The 19,033-nt window shown below is 47.5% G+C and overlaps 1 protein-coding gene across 4 annotated transcripts in view; it reads left to right on the forward strand.

The window, feature by feature from the left end:
* VTI1A (vesicle transport through interaction with t-SNAREs 1A) overlaps positions 1 to 18,652 on the forward strand; it is a 328,811-nt gene extending 310,159 nt beyond the window's left edge. For all 4 annotated transcript variants that reach the window (XM_069459904.1, XM_069459901.1, XM_069459905.1 and 1 more), the window contains one exon: positions 15,178 to 18,652. Coding sequence is in view for 2 of the 4 variants with exons in the window: in XM_069459901.1 (XP_069316002.1) it covers positions 15,178 to 15,271 (94 nt within the window). In the remaining 2 variants the exon portion in view is untranslated. The remainder of the gene's footprint in view (positions 1 to 15,177) is intronic.
* The last annotated feature ends 381 nt before the right edge of the window (positions 18,653 to 19,033 follow it).

The raw sequence follows: 19,033 nt of genomic DNA on the forward strand, positions 1-19,033 counted from the left end.
ATGTCTTCAGACTGGAAGGCTGAATTTATTGCACAAAACAAGTACGAGCAAGGCGGAGGTGTGCAGTCCTGCTCATTATCACGGGAGAGGGGAACCAAAAAGCCGAGTAAAAAATTAAATTTTAATAATGCCAGTGATATTTTCTAAATCTTTCCTGACAGAAAGATTCTCATTATTTTTATCTGTCTCCGAGTAGGTTCTTTTAGTGCCATCTCAGAAATGGCCTCAGCTATGATTGTTTTCCAGGCTTTAAAGCATCTGAAAAATCAAATATATACAGAGGGAAATACGCTTTAGAGTGTTCAAGGAAGGGCCACGACCGTGGTACCATTTCGGCTACTGTGTTTGCAGCCAGCATTTGCTGGGAACACCTTCAGCTTTCACAAAAGAAATCCGTGTTGTTAAGACAATTGCTATAAATCCCCCCAACAAAGGAGACCCACTGTCCACTGCGGTTGGCTACGGGAGGAACCCAGGGGACCCGAGTCCAGGTTTGGGTTTGTTCTAGAAATCCCCCCATGCTGGCCATGAAAGGAGATTCAAGACAAAAAGTGGAAAGAGCCTATTGTCTTGGTAAATGTGAAAACTCATATTCCAGGTATCAGATGGTAAAGAATTGTTTAGGGAGATATGACGAAAACTAAACCAGGATAATTTCAGTAGCCAACCCGTGATGACATGAATTTTGTTGTTGTTGTTTTCGTAGCTCGTTAGTGCCTGTGTATGAACCTATCTTAGCCCCAAAAGTGTTTATAGCAATTTGCCTATGTACATGCAACACTATGAAATGTGTGTGTATAAAATGAAGTCAGGAGGGAGGCCAGTACGCAAACTGTGCCATGGCCTCTGCATTTGTGAGAGGGGGACCACAAATCCGTCTCTAGGCATTCTGGGAGCCAACTTGGGGAGGGAGACGGTTTCCGCCGCGTGAGTCAATATCCATAAGATGAAAACAGCTCTTTCCCCTGCCCTGAGGAGAGAGCACACTTCCCGAGGGAGGGACTTCCTCGCAGGGACGCAGGCTGCGCGGGCTGATGAAGAACGTGCTCGAGAGCCCCCTTGCAGGCAGCACAGCCAGCTCCCCAGGGCCGCTCGTGTGTCTTCCTTCCCATAGGCTGGTGGTGCTGGGTCGGCGCGGCGCAGGTGGGACGCTCCAGGGAGTCCCTGGGAGGGGAGAGGGACCCCAGGTCCGTCCGCTCCTCAGCCAACACTGTTTCTCCCAGCTGGACTTTCCACAAGTCTTCAGCGGGAGGGGGTTTGAGGTTATTCCCTTTGCCAATGACCTGGAGTGGAGCCGCCTTATATTGGTGATGAGGGGCCATCGTGTTGTCTAGTAGCCGGTTAAAGGGTGAGATTTCACCATCCACTTGTGAGTATTAAGGCCCGGGAGCTTGAGGGCAGTGCCCCCAAAGAATGACAGAGAAGGGGGGTGGCTCCTTCTTTGCAAGACTCAGGCTGCCTTTTGAGTTAGTCCCTACAAAGTTCCCACCTCGTTTATCGTTGGCTTTCCTATTCATTGTAGCTAAGTAAAGGATCTGAGAGAGTGACAAAAGGTCACTCTACTCCTTGGCAACTTGTCTTCTTTATCAAGTCCACAGGCATGGTCCTTGGTGTCCATCCTAAAGGGTGCTTGGGTCTCATATGTTTTACTAGCATTTTACAGATGGGGAAACTGAGGCACATTTACTTGTTTTCCCCAAGGTCACTCAACAGACTGCAGGTAGAGGCAATCCTATAAACTGTCTCTGCCACTCACACTCCGAAAGAGACCTCTTGCCTTCCCATTTCGGACCTCCTGGCTTATAACACGTTGCACGTAAAATGTACACTGTGTCTTCCTCAAGAGTCGCCAGCTGGGCCTCCCCAGCCGCCTGCTGCAGATGATGTGAAGGTTGGGGGTGCGGCAGATGTGCGGTCCTGCTGACCTCTGCTTGTGCCCCTGGTGACCTGGCGAGAGTCCGTGAAGCACGAGTTACGAGGAGCCGTGAGCTCCAGGCTTCCGAGAGCTGGCGGGTCAGGAGAGCTGGGCTTTTCCCACCTGCGAGGGCATCTCTGGTAGGGAAAGGCAGGGATGCGCTCACCACCTCCCCTGCCACTTAATTTGCTCCTTAATATGAATAACTAGACAGAGGTCACAGACCGGGGGCCCCACAGGGTGAGTCTGCCCCACGGATGTGCTTTATCTGGCCACCCAGGATTATGGAAAACTCTGACTTAGTTGCCAATATTTAAAACTTGGGAGATTTCACAAAGAGAACTCACTTTCTGGCTTCTCTTGGCAAATCAGAAGACCCTGGGCACGGAGCCCACGCCGGGGTCCAGCAGTGGTCAGGAGCAGCCCCCAGTTTAGAAAAAGGACAGGCCCCCGGTCCTCCGTCACTTCTCCTGACGCCTGCAGCCTGCAGACTGGGTCTTCCTCGGCTAGAGAGAATGTGTGTTCCCAGGCTGGCAGGTGACACGCTTCACCTGCAGAGACCTGGGGCCCTGCTATCTGATCATAACCTGCCCCACCCTCCTCCCACCCAAAGAAATATGAGTCAGCCATTCTGCTATCACAATGAGCCTCGGGAGGAGGCGTTCCTAACCTGGGGTTCACCTGCTCGGATCTAACGCTGCGTTGGGGGATGTGAAATCTGTTCACGATCATGCAGGAGGTATCACAGGTTTTGAACAGACTGCCGGTGTCTCACTGAGCGTCCACCTAAGAAACAGAGCAGCCCAGGGCTGAGCCACAGCAGGATGCCCCTCCCCCCGGGTGGGGAGAGGGGGACAGGCGAGGAGCAGCATCCCTGGAGCCCAGAGAGAGAGAGGAGCTCTGATGTTAGGATCTAGAAAACGTAACCACACACCCCTCAAGGCTTGACTGAGATGCGGGTGGCTGACAAACCTCTGCCAAAACGCTTTTCTCCCTGACATGGGGAAAGAAAAAGGTGTAAATAAATGACTATCAGGTGATAAGTATCGTATGTCAGATCTTCCAGGAAAATAATGTTAAAGCCCATCACAAAAGCTGGGGCCACCGTGTCTTCACCAACACGACCTCTATCAGCCATGTTCTATGTTCATGGCTTCCCCCGGGAAACTAACAGGGCCGGAAAAGAGCTGAAAGTGGGGCTCCCAGGTGAGTGGCTCAGCCTGGACCAGACAATCCAAGCTCATCAGGACCAAAGCCAGATGTGCCCTATGGATCCCTGGGCACCTGCAGGCTCTCCAGAACAGGCACCCGAGGCAGGGGGCTGCCTGCTGCAGGAGGTGCAGCCAGACAAGGAAGGCGGCTCAAGGACTAGAGTGGACAGACTGGTGAGCCATAATAGTAGTGGAGTAGTAATGCTTATTATAGTTATTTATTGAGCAGTTACTATGGCCAGACACTGATCTAAGTACTTCATGCTGAATTAACTCATTTATCTATTAATATAAGTCATTAACAGGATACTGCTATTATTGGCCCCAATTTACCAATAAGGAAACCAAATATTGGCTCTTCGGGGCTCTCAGATTCCTTGTATTGGTACTTTTTATTTTTAATAAAGGCCTGATAGAGGATTGTCTACTCTATCTTGCCAAGTAAGACAGAATAATTTCCAGCAAGAGACTACATTTCCAATGAAGAACATTGGGACATCTATTCTCACCGTCACTCCATAAAATAAAGAATGTTTTCACACAAAGCAGTCAAAAGGATATAATCTCAGAGAAGGATTAAAGTCATTGCCCAAGGTCGCACAGCTGGTGTGTGACAGATCCTGGATTTGAATCCAAGAAGTTTGGCTCCCAAAATGAGGGTGGTTGACCAACCTTCACCAAAAGGGAGTCCATGGCTTTTCTGGAGGCTGAAGAGGATGAGGGACCTTCAGCCAGGGAGGAGCTTGAGGGGTTGCAAGTTCAGGAGGACAGTAAGGTTGCTTGGCAATAAAGGGTCAGGCCCCAGTGGGAGTGGGGAAGCCCCCTCGGGCAGATCTTCCCAGCAGGAGGTGGGAGGATGAAGAGCACCTAGAGCTGGAGGTTAAGAAGGGATGTCATCCCAGCCCAGTCACCAATGACATCTGCTCTGGACTGAGAACTTCCAGGGCCAACTCCAAAGTGGGCCTTCACCTTCTCCCTGGGTGGGCCTGACCCACCAAATCTGGGTCCTAATACATAAGATCATTGTGAAGATCATACATGACATCATGTATGACATAAACATCCCAAATCAGAAAAAGACACAGTTCCTTTTTAAGACTGTCTAGAAGTTACATTGCTCCCCACAACCCTTGGGGAAATGCTTGGGAGAGATTCCTTTATTACCACTTCATTGGTAGATAAACTCAAGAACAGAGACCTTAGTCCTTTTCCGAGATCGCACAGTGAGCCTAGTCAGTTCTTCCACCGGATTTTCTTTTCTCTCTAGCACTCTCTTCCAACAGATCCATTAAACTAAATCTTCAGCAGACCTGAAATCTTCCTGTAGAGTATCCCTTCACCTATATAAATTATGTAGAAATAATAAAAAGTCGTGTGATACAAAGTCATTGGCAGCCCCTAGAGGACAATTGCCATTCTCTGTTTCTCCAACTATTTGTGAGGATTCTAGTGATCATGTATTTACCTAGAAGAGATAAATTATGCCCCTTAAAAAGCAAAAAGGACACAGTCAATGTGCAAGTGATTTAAGAAAGCTGATAAAATATTCTGCAGAATGAACATGAATATAATCTTTAGAATGTACTGAGTATTTGCATTAAGCGCTAAGTAGAGAGTTGCTTGACATTGGTTAATTAGTGCACCATAACTTCCAACAAAACCAGACTTGCATACTCAACTGCTGTGTCTACAGAGAAGAACATAAAGATGTCAAAGACGTCCTCCAAAGAGCCAAGGAGGATCTAGTAGGGAACATGAGACATCCGGCAATAGGAATGGTGGTGTGTGTGCCCTGCAGTGGTGGGGGATGAGGCTGGAGAAGTGGACTGGGGTCTTCAGGTGCCTCCTCTGTAAAAATGGGGGTGATAATAGAGCCCCACCTCATAGAGTTGTTGTGCGCATTCAGTGAAGCACGGTGTGTCGAATACCAGAACGGTGCCTGGCCTGGAGTCATGCCAGTGAACGTGCGCTGCTAGCACGGGTTTTGCTGTTTCCATTGATGGGGTGGGTGGTGGTGCCCTGCATTCGCCGTGGGTGCCACACTGCGCTCCCTGAAGAGGAATCACCTAAGACTAGCCTTGGTTAGGATTTTTTAGCTCATGGGTCATAGACATTCAGACTTCCTGGATTGGGCCTTTGTTTTTTAATAGAGGACTGATGGAAGATTGTCCACTTTTTATTTTGCCAAGTAAGAGAGAGTAATTTCCAAGGAGAGAGTACATTTCCAATGTCCAAATAAGGATTTGGGCGGGGGGGGGGGGGAGAACTGCCATCTACTTTCACCATCACTCCATAAAATAAGGGACATTTTAACACTGAAATAGTAGAAAGGACATGATCTCAGAGAAAAGGGCAGCCTTTAAATTGAATAATCTTTGTTTCAAGAAAAAGGCACCTTCTGGCCAGGCATGGTGGCTCACACCTGTCCTCCCAGCACTTTGGGAGGCCAAGGCAGGAGGATTGCTTGAGCCCAAGAGTTCGAGACCAGCCTGAGCAACATAGTGAGACCCTGTCTCTACAAAAAAAAAATTTTTTTAAATTAGCTGGGCATGATGACATATACCTCTAGTCCCAGCTACTAGGGAGGCTGAGGCAGGAGGATTGCTTGAGCCCAGGAGTTCGAGGTTGCAATGAGCTGTGATTGTACCACTGCACTCCAGCCTGGGTGACAGAGGGAGACCCTGTGTCAAAAAAAAAAAAAAAAAAGAGAGAGAGAAAGAAAGAAAGTAAAAGGCACCTTCTAATGTTACTCTTCTCAATTCGGCCTTGGCCTGGATTTTGGGGGCCACTCTTCTCAATCATCCAGGGCCCTCCCTCTTTATTTTATAGAGAAGTTGGATTGGATTGGGCTGAGGAAGAGGTGGGGACCACTGGTGGGGTTCAAGTTGCTGGTATGTACAGATGCCATGAGTGGCACTGGCCACTCAAATGAGAATGAGTGTTACAGTGATACAGGTGGGCCTGCGGCCAGTTACCTCTCAGGGCCATAGTGTCCTCAACTCTAAAATGAAAAATCTAAGCCAGGCATGGTGGCACATACCTGTAGTGCCAGTTGCTCAGGAGCCTGAGGCAGGAAGATCTCTTGAACCCAGGAGTTGGGGTCCAGCCTGGGCAACATAGTGAGACTCTATCTCTAAAAAATTGAATAAATAAAATAAAATGAAGAATCTAGACTAGGGAATGAAGACCTTTTTCAGCTCTAGCAGTCTGCAAACCTGTGAGGGGCTAAGTATTCCTTGCCCTTCTAGAGCATGGTTATTTAATTCTCTTCGAGTTCTTTCCAAGCCCTTTGATTGAAGCGTGCTGCCTTGATCCTATCTGAAAGTCGGTAGCCAGCAAAGACGCTCTCCAGGCCCCCCCACCACTGGCAAGTCCATATTTAAGAACGGCAGTGGTCATGGTGCCTAGGCTGAAATGTGATGTGCACGTTTGGCAGCGTAGAATGCAGTGTACTACACATCACTGATCAAAACCCATCGCACTTATCAGTAGGCTCTGACAGGTACTTGCTGGCTGCCTTCCCAGGCTGGGAAGGTATCCCCGAGCCAGCCAATGGGACACTCTCCCTTCCCTTTTGATGTTTATGCTACCACCAAGGAGAGGAAGCGCGGGCCTGCTGGGGAGGCTGTCAGCGTGAGGCCCAAGTGGATACCAGCCTGCGGGAAGCAGAAGCCCGGCGGGCTCGGGGAGCCAGCGGCTTCCTGGAACCCTGCCTCCACCTTCCCAACCAGCCACGGGGAGTTTCCCAGGCAGCCTCTCACCTTTCCTGAAGTGGCATCTCCATTTACAGAATGATTTGCCAACTGCACGCATGTGAAGGGCTTTACCTTTTCAAAGTGTTTTAAAATCTTTAATGAGCTAATCCTCTTCTCCCTGGGGTGGTTGGTGAGTTGGCTGATTTTCTTTGGGAAGAAACTGAAACCCAAGTGTCATGGAGTGACTTGCTCTAGGTCACCCCAGGTAAATACAGGATTGTGGGCTTACAACAAATTGTCCCGGCCCTGGCATTACTCTAATTATGGCCTTTGTTGTCGGGCTTCTGTCACTAATTGCTCATTGTGACACCATAAGCTCCTATAGGGCAAGGACTCTGTGTTTCCTTTTTTCTCCTGAGGGACTTGGCCAGACCTGCCATACCCGTCTGCACAGCTTGTCCATTGTCTAAGGACCACCGCATTCTTCACCTGAGCAGGACGTGCCCTCGGTGGCTTTCAGCTTTTAGACCAGGAGTGGGCAAACCACAGACAGCGGGCCAGATCCCGCTGCTGCCTGTGTCTGTATGGCCTGCAGGCTAATCATGGTTTTATGTTTCTGAAACGTTGAAAGAAATTTAAAAGAATTTTTTTGATATGTGAAAATTATATAAAATTCAAATTCCAGAGTCTTTAAATAAAGTTTTATTGGAACACAGCCATGCTCATTCTTTTACATATTGTCAGTGGCTTCTCTTACACTACCAGGGCAAAGTTGAGTAGTTGCAACAGACTGTATGATCCACAAAGCCTAAAATGTTTACTGTTATGGGTTGAATTGTGTCCCCTCCCCCGACAAGATTTATATGCTGAAGTACTAACCTCTAGTACCTCAGAATGTGACTTTATTTGGAAATAAAGTCTTTGCACATGTAAGCAGTTAAAATGAGGTCATACTAGAGTAGGGTGGACCTCTAATCCAATGTGTCTGGTGTCCTTATAAAAAGGGAAAATTTGAACACGGGAACTCACACTGGGAGAACACCGTGTCAAGATGAAGGTAGAGATTAGGGTAACACATCTAAAGCCAAGGAACCCTAAAGATCGCTGCCATGCCACCAGACGCTAGGAGAGAGGCATGGAGCAGATTTTCCCTCATAGCTCTCAGAAGAAACCAACTCTGCCAACACCTTGACCTGGGACTTATAGCCTCCAGAACTGGGAAACAGTAAATCTCTGTTGTTTAAGCCACCTAGTTTGTGGTACTTTGTTATGGCAGCTCTAGCCCACTAGTATATTTATCATCCAGCCCTTTACAGAAAAAGTTTGCCGATTCCTGTTAAGCTAAGTAGAAATTTGGAAACAGGGTATAGCTGCTCTAGTGCTCACTCAGGACCTAAGCTAGATGTGCTAGGGCTCGGGTACTGGCTTCTGGCTCCTCGTTCCTTGCTGGAGAGTTTGCTCATTTCTCCACCTGTCAGAACTCATCAGTCCTGCGTCCCATTCCCTCGGGTCTCTCGGATGACTGACTACACCTAAAGGGATGTCAGCAAATGTGGGCTGCTAATGGCTGATGATAGCTTGGTAGGTTGGCCCAGAGGTAACATCTGGGTTTTTTCCTATGTTAAATGTCTTATCCCAGAGGTAGGAGTTTTGTGGGATGAGTGTTGTGGACCATGCTCTGCTCACGAATGGAAATTCTTATTCTGAGATGAAAGAACCAACAACTCCTGAAGATCGTGAGTCCTGCAGCTGTATGCAAAGCTTCCAGGGAACTAGGCTGGGACTGTCCTTTCCTTTGGAGGAGGACTTTGTGTAGAGCCACAGTAAATGTGCAGTGCAGCAATAGGGAAGGAGGTGGACACATGGAAAACAGTCACCATGAAGCCCAAGACAAGCTCCATATGGGTCCGAGAACTTGGTGCATTAGATTTCTAGGGCTGCCATAACAAAGTACCGCAAACGACGTGGCTTGAAACAACAGAAAGTTCTTCTCTCACAGCTCTGGAAAATCGAGTCTGAAGTTAAGGAGTTGGCAGGGCCGTACTCTCTCCCAAGGTGCTAGGGAAGAATCCTTCCTTGCCTCTTCCAGCTTCTGTGGCCCCAGGCATTCCTTGGCTTGTGGCAGCATCATTCCAGTCTCTGCCTCCATCCTCACCTAGCCTTCCTCCCTGTGTCTCTCTGTGTCCTCTCTTCTTATAAGAACACAAGTCATGGGATTTAGGGCCACCCTAAATCCAGGCTGATTTCATTTGAAGATCCTTAATGAATCACATCTGCAAAGACCCTATTTCCAAATAAGGTTACATCCTGAGGTTCCAGGTGGACATGACTTTAGGGACGCTGTTCAACCCGGCACAGTCAGTATGAGGGAACATGAGAGAATTCCCAACCAAACTTGCTCTGATCAAAAGGGAATTGTTTGGCCCCTATAACTGGGAAGTTAAAGTGTGACTCTTCAGGTTTCAGGCCCACAGCAGGATCCGGGGGCTCAGATAATGTCTTCAGGAATACGTCTCTTTTGCTTCACGTCTGGGCTCTGTGCATCTGTGTGTGTTGGCTTCCTTCAGTCAGGCTTCTGCATGGTGGTGAGAATGGCCCCCAGCAGGTCTAGGCTTTCACTGTCCCTACAGTCCATCCCAGTAAAGAGACCACCTTTTTCTTGATTTTCCAGGAAGAGTCCCCAAAGGACTCTATCTGGCTTGGGTGGCAGGCCAATTACTGAGCGAATGATTATGTAAGAGATAACTGTATCCAGCAAGGCCTGCCTGGATCATATGTCCACCCACAGAATCAGAGTGCAGTCAGCCCCCCTCAGATTCTCAGGATGGGACATCATCCTCCCAGAGACGTAGCACACGGAAGGTGCTGAACGTGCATTAGTAGGCGGCATGAAAACCGCACAGCTCTAGCTCAGAGGTAGCCATGTACCCAGCTCTCACGGTAATGCTTCAAATTGGAGTCAGTATTTGAGGCTAATGACAATTAACTATTTCCCCTACTCCTGTTTTCATTTCTTTCTGGTGAATACTAACGTCGCATTGGGGATAGAACTTGGAGAGCTTTCCCTTGACCTTTGTTTTGGGAAGTGCCCAGAGAGAAGCGCATATGGGCTCCTTTGCCCAGAGTTTACCCCGTGCTCTCACGGCTGCTAATTGTTACTGTCCTGTCAGACCCCAAAGGTGGGGCATCATTATTCAGGGCTGGTTGGCCAGGCAGGAAGGCAGGTACAGGACGTGGCTCTGAACCTGTAAAGTGTCATGCACTCTCGAGCTAATGAATGCAGGCTTGTCAAAGAGTTGGGACTCTGCTGGCATCCTTAATGGGCAGGTGGCTAATAGCTAAATCCTAAAGCCGTGCTTGTCTACAAGCAGCCTTGGAAACCAGGAGAGCACTCCCTCCGTGAGCCTTCGGATGAGCACCTGCAGGCAGAGTGTCTCGTTTCTTCATTCAACAGGCATTTTTTTCTGAGAACATCTATGCCAAGCTGTATGTTAGACACTAGGTATACAAAAGACAGAGGAGACTCAGGCTGCAGAGGGTCCCTTTCTTACTGGGGAATACTGCGAGGAAACCAAAAATCATAAAACCATGTCGTAAGTGTAGTGATGAGAGATGCCCAGGGAAGTAAGGAGTGAGAGAGGCCCATGGCACGGAGATTTTTCTCAGAGGAGAAGGGGAAAATATGCGTAGGCTGTGGATCAAAAACTTTGTGCTGGAATCAGGATGACTCAGCCTAAAAGTGCTTTTGATCGTAAATAATAGAAGACCCAATTCAAACTGACTTGAAAAATAAAGTCAATGTATTTTCTCATATAAGTCAAAGTCCAAGGGAAGGGTGGCTTGATATAGAGGTTCACCATGCCTCCAGGACTGGGGTTCCATTGCTCTGCCCTCTGTAGGTCAGCGTCTTTCTTAGGCTGGCTTCCCTCATGGAGACAAAAGGACTGCGGCAGGTCCAGTCGAACATCCACACACCAAACTCCAGGTGACCCAGCATTCCAAGCAAAGGTGCTGAGATTCATTCTGTTGGATTGGCTTAAGTCACCAGCCTACTCTTTGTCCAGTCTCCTTGGCCAGGGGCGTGGAATGCGATGACTGTATTAGCCTAGGTCACAGCTCTCCCCCTGGAGTTAGAGGTAGCATCACATGTTTGGAATGGAGAAATGAATGCAGCCAACGTACGTCTGCTATACCAGAAAGCAGAGTGCCTAGCTGGGCTTGGTGAAGCTTCATGTATGGTATCATCGCTTATCAACGCTCAGTAGCATTGGTTTTAGCCAGAGAAAGTTCCTGATTCTTCAGTGAAGAGTGTTATGATCAAGTGGACGGAAAAGGATCCCAACTTCTGCAAACAAAGAAGCAAAAACCTATGCTTCAAGGAAAAAAAAAATCTCATCAGCCCGCATCATAGTTTGGCTTCTGTAATAGATTAAACCAGAGCCTCCCTTGGCTTGGCCAGACACCTCGCCTTGTCTGAAGAGCGGGGCAGTGGGGTAGCACTCAGGATACATGTTATGATGTGCTGCAGTAACAAACAGCCCCCACATCTCATTGGCTTAGTACAAGTCCAGGTGAGTCCAGGTGAGTCTCCAGGGCAGTGGCCTCCATGTGATGACTCAGGGATCCAGGCAGAAGGAGTTTCAACCTTCCCATAACATACAGCTCCCTAAATCAGAACAGCAGAGAAGTCACCTGGAGAGCCACGCACTGAAAGTTAGATGCTTCCACCTGGACGTGACATCCAGCACTTTTGCTCACATTTCTTTAGCCACAGCAAGTCCCAGGGCCACACCTAACACCAAGGGACAAGTAAGAGCAATCTGTGTCTAGAAGTAGAGGAGAACTGGGTGTTGGAGAACACCGGTAACGCCTGCACCAGTGGAATTCCGGGCTCTTCAAGCAAGAGCAGAGAACTGTGCCAGGTGCCGCGCCTGCCTCCCTCACTGGAACCAGCTTTCTGTGATTCTGGCTGCCACACGCGGGAGAGGCGGGGAGGGGACCGGCAATGGAAAGATTAACCGCTCCCTGGGTTCCACATGGGGATCAGTACTTTCAATAGTACTTTGTGAGTTCAGCCTCAAAGTAAATGGTTAATTCATCTTGTATCAACAGCACTGTGATTCATAATGTAAACTTGGAGAATCCTTGATGTTTCGGGCCCACATTCCTTTTATTTTGGCTCTGCATTCTTTTAAAGCCACAGTGCGCTCCCTTAATAGAATGCAGCATGCAAATGCACAAGTTTTTGCCTGGAGGCAATTTAGCCTGGCTGTTTCAATGGATGTCTTCTTTCAAGTGTATATTCTTTCTTAAATTATTTACTGGGTAAACACACTTTGCATTTTCAAAAGGGAGATTAAGACTGCTTGCTGCAGACCTAGTTGAAGATAAAGCCCCCCTTGCCCAAAGTTAGCAGGAAGTTACTTTGGGTTTCCCCCAAAGTTCCTTCTCGGCTGGCTAGCTGGGGACCCCTCTGCCTGGCTTGTTTCTCCGATCCTCTCAGAACCCCGAGTTCCTTTCTGCTTTGCCTATAGCAATGCGGGCGGCAGGCCCTGGCTGAGCCTGTGTCTAGGTTTCTTCACAGATGGGGCCCACCAATGCCAGCCCGTGTGTCCCCCTTCCAAGCTGGCTCAGTCCTATCCACGCAAACACCCTGCTAGCTCACTGTTCCAGTCCTGAGAGGAGCTACATTTGCACAGCTCCTCTGAGGTCTAAAGCTGGGATGACGGCCTAGCCAGTCAAGCTCTCTCTGTTTCAACTGTTTTTTTGCCCCCGCCTCTCTACTCTTCCTCCCGAACATCTGCCAGCCTTTGGTTTGAAAGCAAATGCCCTGTCCTGCTGAACTCCCCCAGCACACGCCTCAGTTCCCTGGCTAGTCCTCCTGGCTACGGGGAGAAGACCCAGTAGTGCTCTCAGAAGGCATAAGGCTATGAAGTTCCTTGTCTGGGGGGCTTGTTTCAACTTATAACTTCAGCCTTTTCCATGCAGACCTCCTGAATGGAATGATTTCCTGAATGAAATGTTAGAATTAGCGGGGGCTGCGTTCTTCCATTATCATTCTTTGGACAGTTTTCTTTGAGAACCTGTAGGCTTGCAGCCGTGCCGTGTGCTAGGGTGAGTTCTGCGTGGTCCTGGTCCACACTGGTGGGTGCACTGAAGGGTCAGAAGAGGAGGACAGGAGGAAGCCACCAGGCCCTGAGAATACACCAAGGAGCGGGCGAAGCCCAGTTAGGAAGGGCCAGGGAAGAACTGAGGATTTAGGGATTCCTGTGTTTTCACTTTTCTAACCATGCCTCAGATTGAACAAGTAACCCCCACGGTTTAATCCTTTATAAATTAGCATCATGGATGCCTTGGGGCCCTCAACCCACAAATAAAATGGTTGTCAACCAAGCTGTACAAGAGACACACTACTGTAGATTACTTAAGGCAGAATTTTAAAGAGTTTTCATGCTTTTAATCTGTTTCACTGCTGAGTTTCAATTTTGCTGATTTCCTTTGCAAGTCGGATGCGGGTGACTGTGGTAAATAGAGATTTTGACAGTGACTTGGGAAAATAGGATGTGTAGGGACTATTCTGAAGACTTCTGTCCCTTCCAGAGAAAAGGGGGAAAAAATCAATTTGGGTTTTAAACGGAGCCACCGAGTAGTACCGAGCAGTGTTCAGAATTAGCCTCACTTTCATAAGCTGCAAAGTCCTGTTTTTTATTTATTTCTTCGAGGGACAGAGAATCTTCTGCCTCCTGAGTAAATATGGCCTGTTAAGTCTGAATTAGCTGTCATCACAGAAGAATTAATGTTGGGGCACAGACTTTCCAGTGGGGAAGGGAAGAAACAAACGAGACAGATCTTAGCTGAGCCTCGCGTGATAAATGAGGACAAAGCGGCCCATTCATCTCCTGCGACGAAAGTGGACACAGGCACTAAAGCAGTTTTGCGGAAGACGTGTCAGCAAATGTGATCATTTTGTAACCTGTCAGGAGGAAAGGGAGCTCGTCCTTTTAGGGGGCCACAAGGGAGTGGGTTGGTCTGATGTGACAGTTTCCATTCATCCGTTAGGTTTGGAGAAGGGGATGGGTGCGGAGGAATCGGACTGGAACTGCAACGTGATGTTGTCCTCCTTCCAAGGAATGAGCTCATCTAGAAGCCAGAAAAGGCCGCAAATACCCTGCAAAGGTTTTTCAGTGACGATACACAGTAGGAGGGTGGGGTCTCTATTAAATTGGGGGCCTGGCTAAATCCCACCCAGCTGCTTCCCTGTGGAAGCCCCCTGTCCCCTGTTCAGTGTCTAGAATAAGGCAGCAGACCTTGTTCTGCTTGATATTTGGAGCAGGGTCGGATGGGATCTGCCGTGGGATTTTAAGCTGGTTGGATATCCGGCTAGACTGCCAACCACCCTGTGTCTCTATTTCTGTGTGGCTCTTTGACAGCGAGCGTGGGCAAGGCTGTGTGACCTGGGTTCCCTTTGAAAGTCTCAACAAAGCATTCTGATGTTCGACCTCTTTTCTCCGAATGAGGTGACAAATTATGAAACAACCTCATCAGAAGCTCTCTGCAGGCATCTGGGAACATGTGTCTCTACTCGCGTTCTCGGTTCCCCATCAGCATTCAGCAGAGCCAGAACCCAGGGGGGCTCGAGTCCCTAGAGCTGAGGGCCCACCAGCAAACGCACAACAGGCACGTCGAGTAGTGCTTTGTATTAGTCCTCATTTCCGTCTTTTTCCACTATGGAGCAAATGTAACGTTTCCTCCTGGTGTAACGGAGCGTGAGCCACAGTGACAGATGACGGTTTCACAGCCTAAGCAGCACGTTTGACACTTGCTTCTTAATCCCGTCCTTTTCTTCCAAAATCTCTCTTTTACTTTTCCCCGGTATTTTTGTACAGGTAAGTACCTTCCTGACATATGTTTCCTTGGAGACTTTTACTTTAACAGGAAACACTGCAAAAAAAAAAAAAATGTCTCACCTTTTAAATTAAAAAGAGAAGCTCGCAAGGGGCCCTTGATCACTTAAAGAGACTACATGGTATTCCGAGCCCGGAAAGCCATTTGATTCACCTTAGCTTTGTGGTGAGCGTTTCTCGGAGAGTGGGCAGCGTGACAGCCACTGTGGACTCGTTCATCTCCTCGTGGATCGTTTGTAGAACCAAAAAGCTGCGTGACCTCACACAGACACACAGGCACACACGCACACACATGCACACACGCAAAGCACACACATGCACACACGGCTCCCCACCCACTCCCCACCCCCACCTTCAAAGCTGCCGTTTGAGTAGCCACCTTGGCCTTGGATGATCTTCCTCCGGATGCCTCCGTTTACCTGTGTGGGTTTCTTCCCTTTGCTCTCTTCTAGAATCATCCAGAACCGCATCCTGCTCGTCATCCTCGGGATCATCGTGGTCATCACCATCCTGACGGCAATCACTTTCTCTGTCCGAAGACACTGATGTATCTGCTGTCCCCTGATAAACAGCAACGGCGGCTTGTTCGGAGTAATTAAGACAAAATGGTCACATGAATCATTCTTTTGCGCTGACAGGCCCCGGGTGACCCTGTCTCTCCCTCACCACTGTTCAGCTGAAGTGCAAAGAGTGTAAAAATATTTTCTGTTTCTGTTTGCATGTGGGCTGGTTTCCTTTTCTAGGTTTGTCTTCACCCAGATTTGTTTTTTTTATAGGGGAAGGTGAATGTTTATTTGCCTTTTGGTAATTTGCACCAGTTGACCAAAATAGCCTTGGTGACATTCTTCCTTGCCCTGTAGACATGTCAGGGGTCATGGTTTGGGAGAGGGTGTGATGAGTCAGTCACAGGAGCATCTATTTGTCACATGCCACTTGTCACCGAAAAGCCCTCCTGTGATGTCGAGGATAAAAATGCAGAGGAAAGCAGGGGCCGGAGCCAGTGACCTACCCCAGCAAACCAGCCTTGCTGCTACCCAGCCGTAAGGACTATAGTCAACCTGCCTGAGCACTTTCATTGTAAAGGTGGGTATTTAATGTCAGCTGTATGGAAAACTGACTTTGCACTTTCCCTGTGTTTCTATTGCATCATTTCTATTTAACCTGAGACTATTTCTGCTAAGCCTGCCCAATATTCACTTTTCACAACTTTGATTATGGGCTACAAGAATATTTCCTGGCCTTCCCCAAATCCCATACTCCCCAGAACTTCCTGGCAGAGGGAGGAGCCCTGGCACGGTATTTAATTGTGACCTCGTCTTTCCTGACCTGTGTAAGCATCTCTGTATCCTTTCGGTTTTAATATTTGCACTGCCAAAAGCAGCCCTCATACATGCAAAAGGTCTGACAAGGTTCTCTCCACATCCATTCCAGTATGTAAAGAGAACATGAATATTTCAGTAAGAGCAAGAACATGACTCCATCAGTGTGAAATTTCAAATGTGATTATAAATATGGGCGAGCCCTTTAGGATGATCCACTAGAAATAAACTTTACGGAAAATGTTCACTAACCTCCTTTAAAAGAATAAGAGATTGCAAATTGCTACAAAAGGAACAGCTTGGATTTTTTTTTTACTAGCAATTGTTAGCAATGCCTTCCTGCATTTACTATGTATTCAAACCTCTAACATGCTTTGTGATTTTTTTTTTTTTTTTTTTGCATTTCTTTCTGTGTGAGGTACCCAGGAATCGCATTCAAAATGAGTTCATTTGTGATCAGGCTTAAAAGTTGCCCAAGCTGAGGCCATTTTGCCCCTAGTCATAAAGCAAAATGTGTTTTTCTTAAGACCTCATAGGCATTTACTGGTCTGTACTAGCTTTTGAATATAATGAGCAGCTTTGAATCCTTGAAAAGCAAACCTGTTCTCGTCATCAAAAATGCTAACCACCTGTGCCCATGGAGCAAGATTACCTGGATACAGCACTTGATATTTTTTCCCAACTCAAAAGCAAACCATTACGGTTTCGAGAGGAAATGCAGAATGCAAAATCCACCAGAGAAATTGTACTTATCGAAACAGGCGAGGGCCTGCGTGTGTTCAGATAAATCATTTAGTATTGTGTAAATAGAGCTGCAGTCTCGACTTCGGAAGGATGGTGTGGGATTTTGGCCGCGCGAAGTAGGACAGTGGAGGAGCGGGAAGCTATATGCTAATTTGCCCGTCAGCAGAAGGGATCCATCTCGGCCGAGAATCTTGTATTCTGATAACGGAATTCTGTACGTGCTAAACACATCTAAGAAACCATTAGAAAGCAAGGAAACAAACAAACGACCCCCTTTTTATTCTGACACACTAATAGTCGTGAAGTATTATATCAACCCCTCTGGTGGCTTCCTTCGAAACTGTTGATCTGAGCTGGAGTGTGGAGCAGCTAGCGAGCTACACTTCCGTCTGCCGCTCAGCAGACCCTTCCCAAGGCCACCTAGCGAGCAAGGATATGTCTTCTAAACTCGCTGGCTCCTGAATATTTCACTAAAACCTCGCGTGCCTGTTGAAGTAGGTGAAATGAGAAAGGAGCTATGGCTCACCTCACCTCTCAATAGCTTTTTGTTCCAAGTTCTATGTCTTTATCAGCTCTAGCCTGTGATTTCACCCCAGTTCAACCTTGGGAGTGGGAAGCATATGAACAGATAACCCTTGGCCTAACAACTCTATCAAACCACCTGCGAGCAACAACCCAGACCAAGGGAGTGAGCACTTTTCGAGGGAGCTGGTCTGAGGGTCCCCGAACTCCTTCCTGGCCCTCCTGGCTGCTGCAGAAATGACTCCGAGGAGCCCCCAGACAGGCCGGTTGTTCTCTCTCCTTCCCTGCTGCTCTGGGGAAGGAAGGAAGGAAGGAAGTCCACAGATTTGAAGGAGGCTGTGAAACAGATCCGGGAGAGGTCCTAGGTACTTAATATGTAGATTCCGACTGATGAATGTTTCTCAAGTTGGGAGCCCTTGTTAAAAATGATGTTTGTGGGGGGTGGGGAGATGAAGATGAAGACGTGGAGGAAGAAGAGAAGGATGCCCTTGCCATATAAAATTCATGCAGACTAAATAGTTTTCCCTGAGAGAATAAATAAAGGGGCTGCTACCCTGCTCCAGAATCGAAAGCAGTTTAATTAAAGTCTCTTAAGTTGTAAAGAGTTTTAAATGTTCCGTGTTGCAGGCGAATGCCTGCAAATGCAGTGGGCTTGACGTCAGCTGCCAGGCCTGGGCTGGGAGGCCATTTGCTATTCTGTTTAAGGCAGGCTGGATTGTCTTATTTTGGAACCAGCTTGGTGGGGGGTTTGCTTTGCTACTGCTTCTGAGCCCTGAGCTTCAAAGGCTGAAATTAATGGTGAACAAAATTGTGCGGCTCTGGCCATCCCATGCGGGGCAAGCCCATTGAGGGCTATCATTAAGTGAAGAAATAAAGGGGAAAAAAGCCTGCCTGTTCCAAAAACCTCATCAGATAATGACCTCAGTGATTGGGTTTTCATTACCAAACAGCATCCAGAGATTATCAACCCATAGAAGAAGGGAAGGGGGAAAAAAAAAGGAAGAAAGGAAAAAGCAACTGTCTTTCTCTCCCTCTCTTTCTCCTTTTTTTTTTTTTTTTTGCACATCTTTTCTTTAAAACTGTCAGATCATTTCAGTATTTCAAATCCGAGGAAAACAGCCTGCCTGCTGCTGTATTTGAAGTTGTAATGGTGTCAAAAAGTCACGACTGACTGACAGCCGTCAGTCCCAGAGGGGCTCATTAAATCATAAAAACTTGACAAGGAAATAATTGCGCATCGCCAGCAACTTGGCGCCTGTTTAGACGTTTTTATTTTCTTTCATTATTAGTCCCCACCATTACGTTCATTAACAAATTGCATTAAACAACTGTTAAGGGCTAATGATTTGTTTATCGCTTTTTTTTATTATTATTATTTAAACATTAGCTGTGTCATGTGGTACCCTAGCAGCTTCTTGCCATCATCTGACTGAATATTTTTCCACTCCGAGCTCTAGGTACTGTTGGAATATGAAATAGATTATTCATTACTCTCCTCTTTGCCACTGATTTGGTTTCATGTAGCGTCTTCCACAGAGAAAGATGAAAACTTGTCAAAAATAGGTTATATCTTATTCGAAGGGGCAACAATAGCAGCAGGTACAGGCACACTTTAATATTTAATTAAGGTTGATGTTAACCCCTTTAAATGACTTTAGCTGTAAGTTATATTCAAATGCAGAAGAGAAAAATAATTGTTCTTAATTTGCAACCTGTTCAGCAG

The sequence above is a fragment of the Eulemur rufifrons genome, chromosome 28, assembly GCF_041146395.1.
Source record: "Eulemur rufifrons isolate Redbay chromosome 28, OSU_ERuf_1, whole genome shotgun sequence".
Classification (NCBI taxonomy): Eukaryota; Metazoa; Chordata; class Mammalia; order Primates; family Lemuridae; genus Eulemur; species Eulemur rufifrons.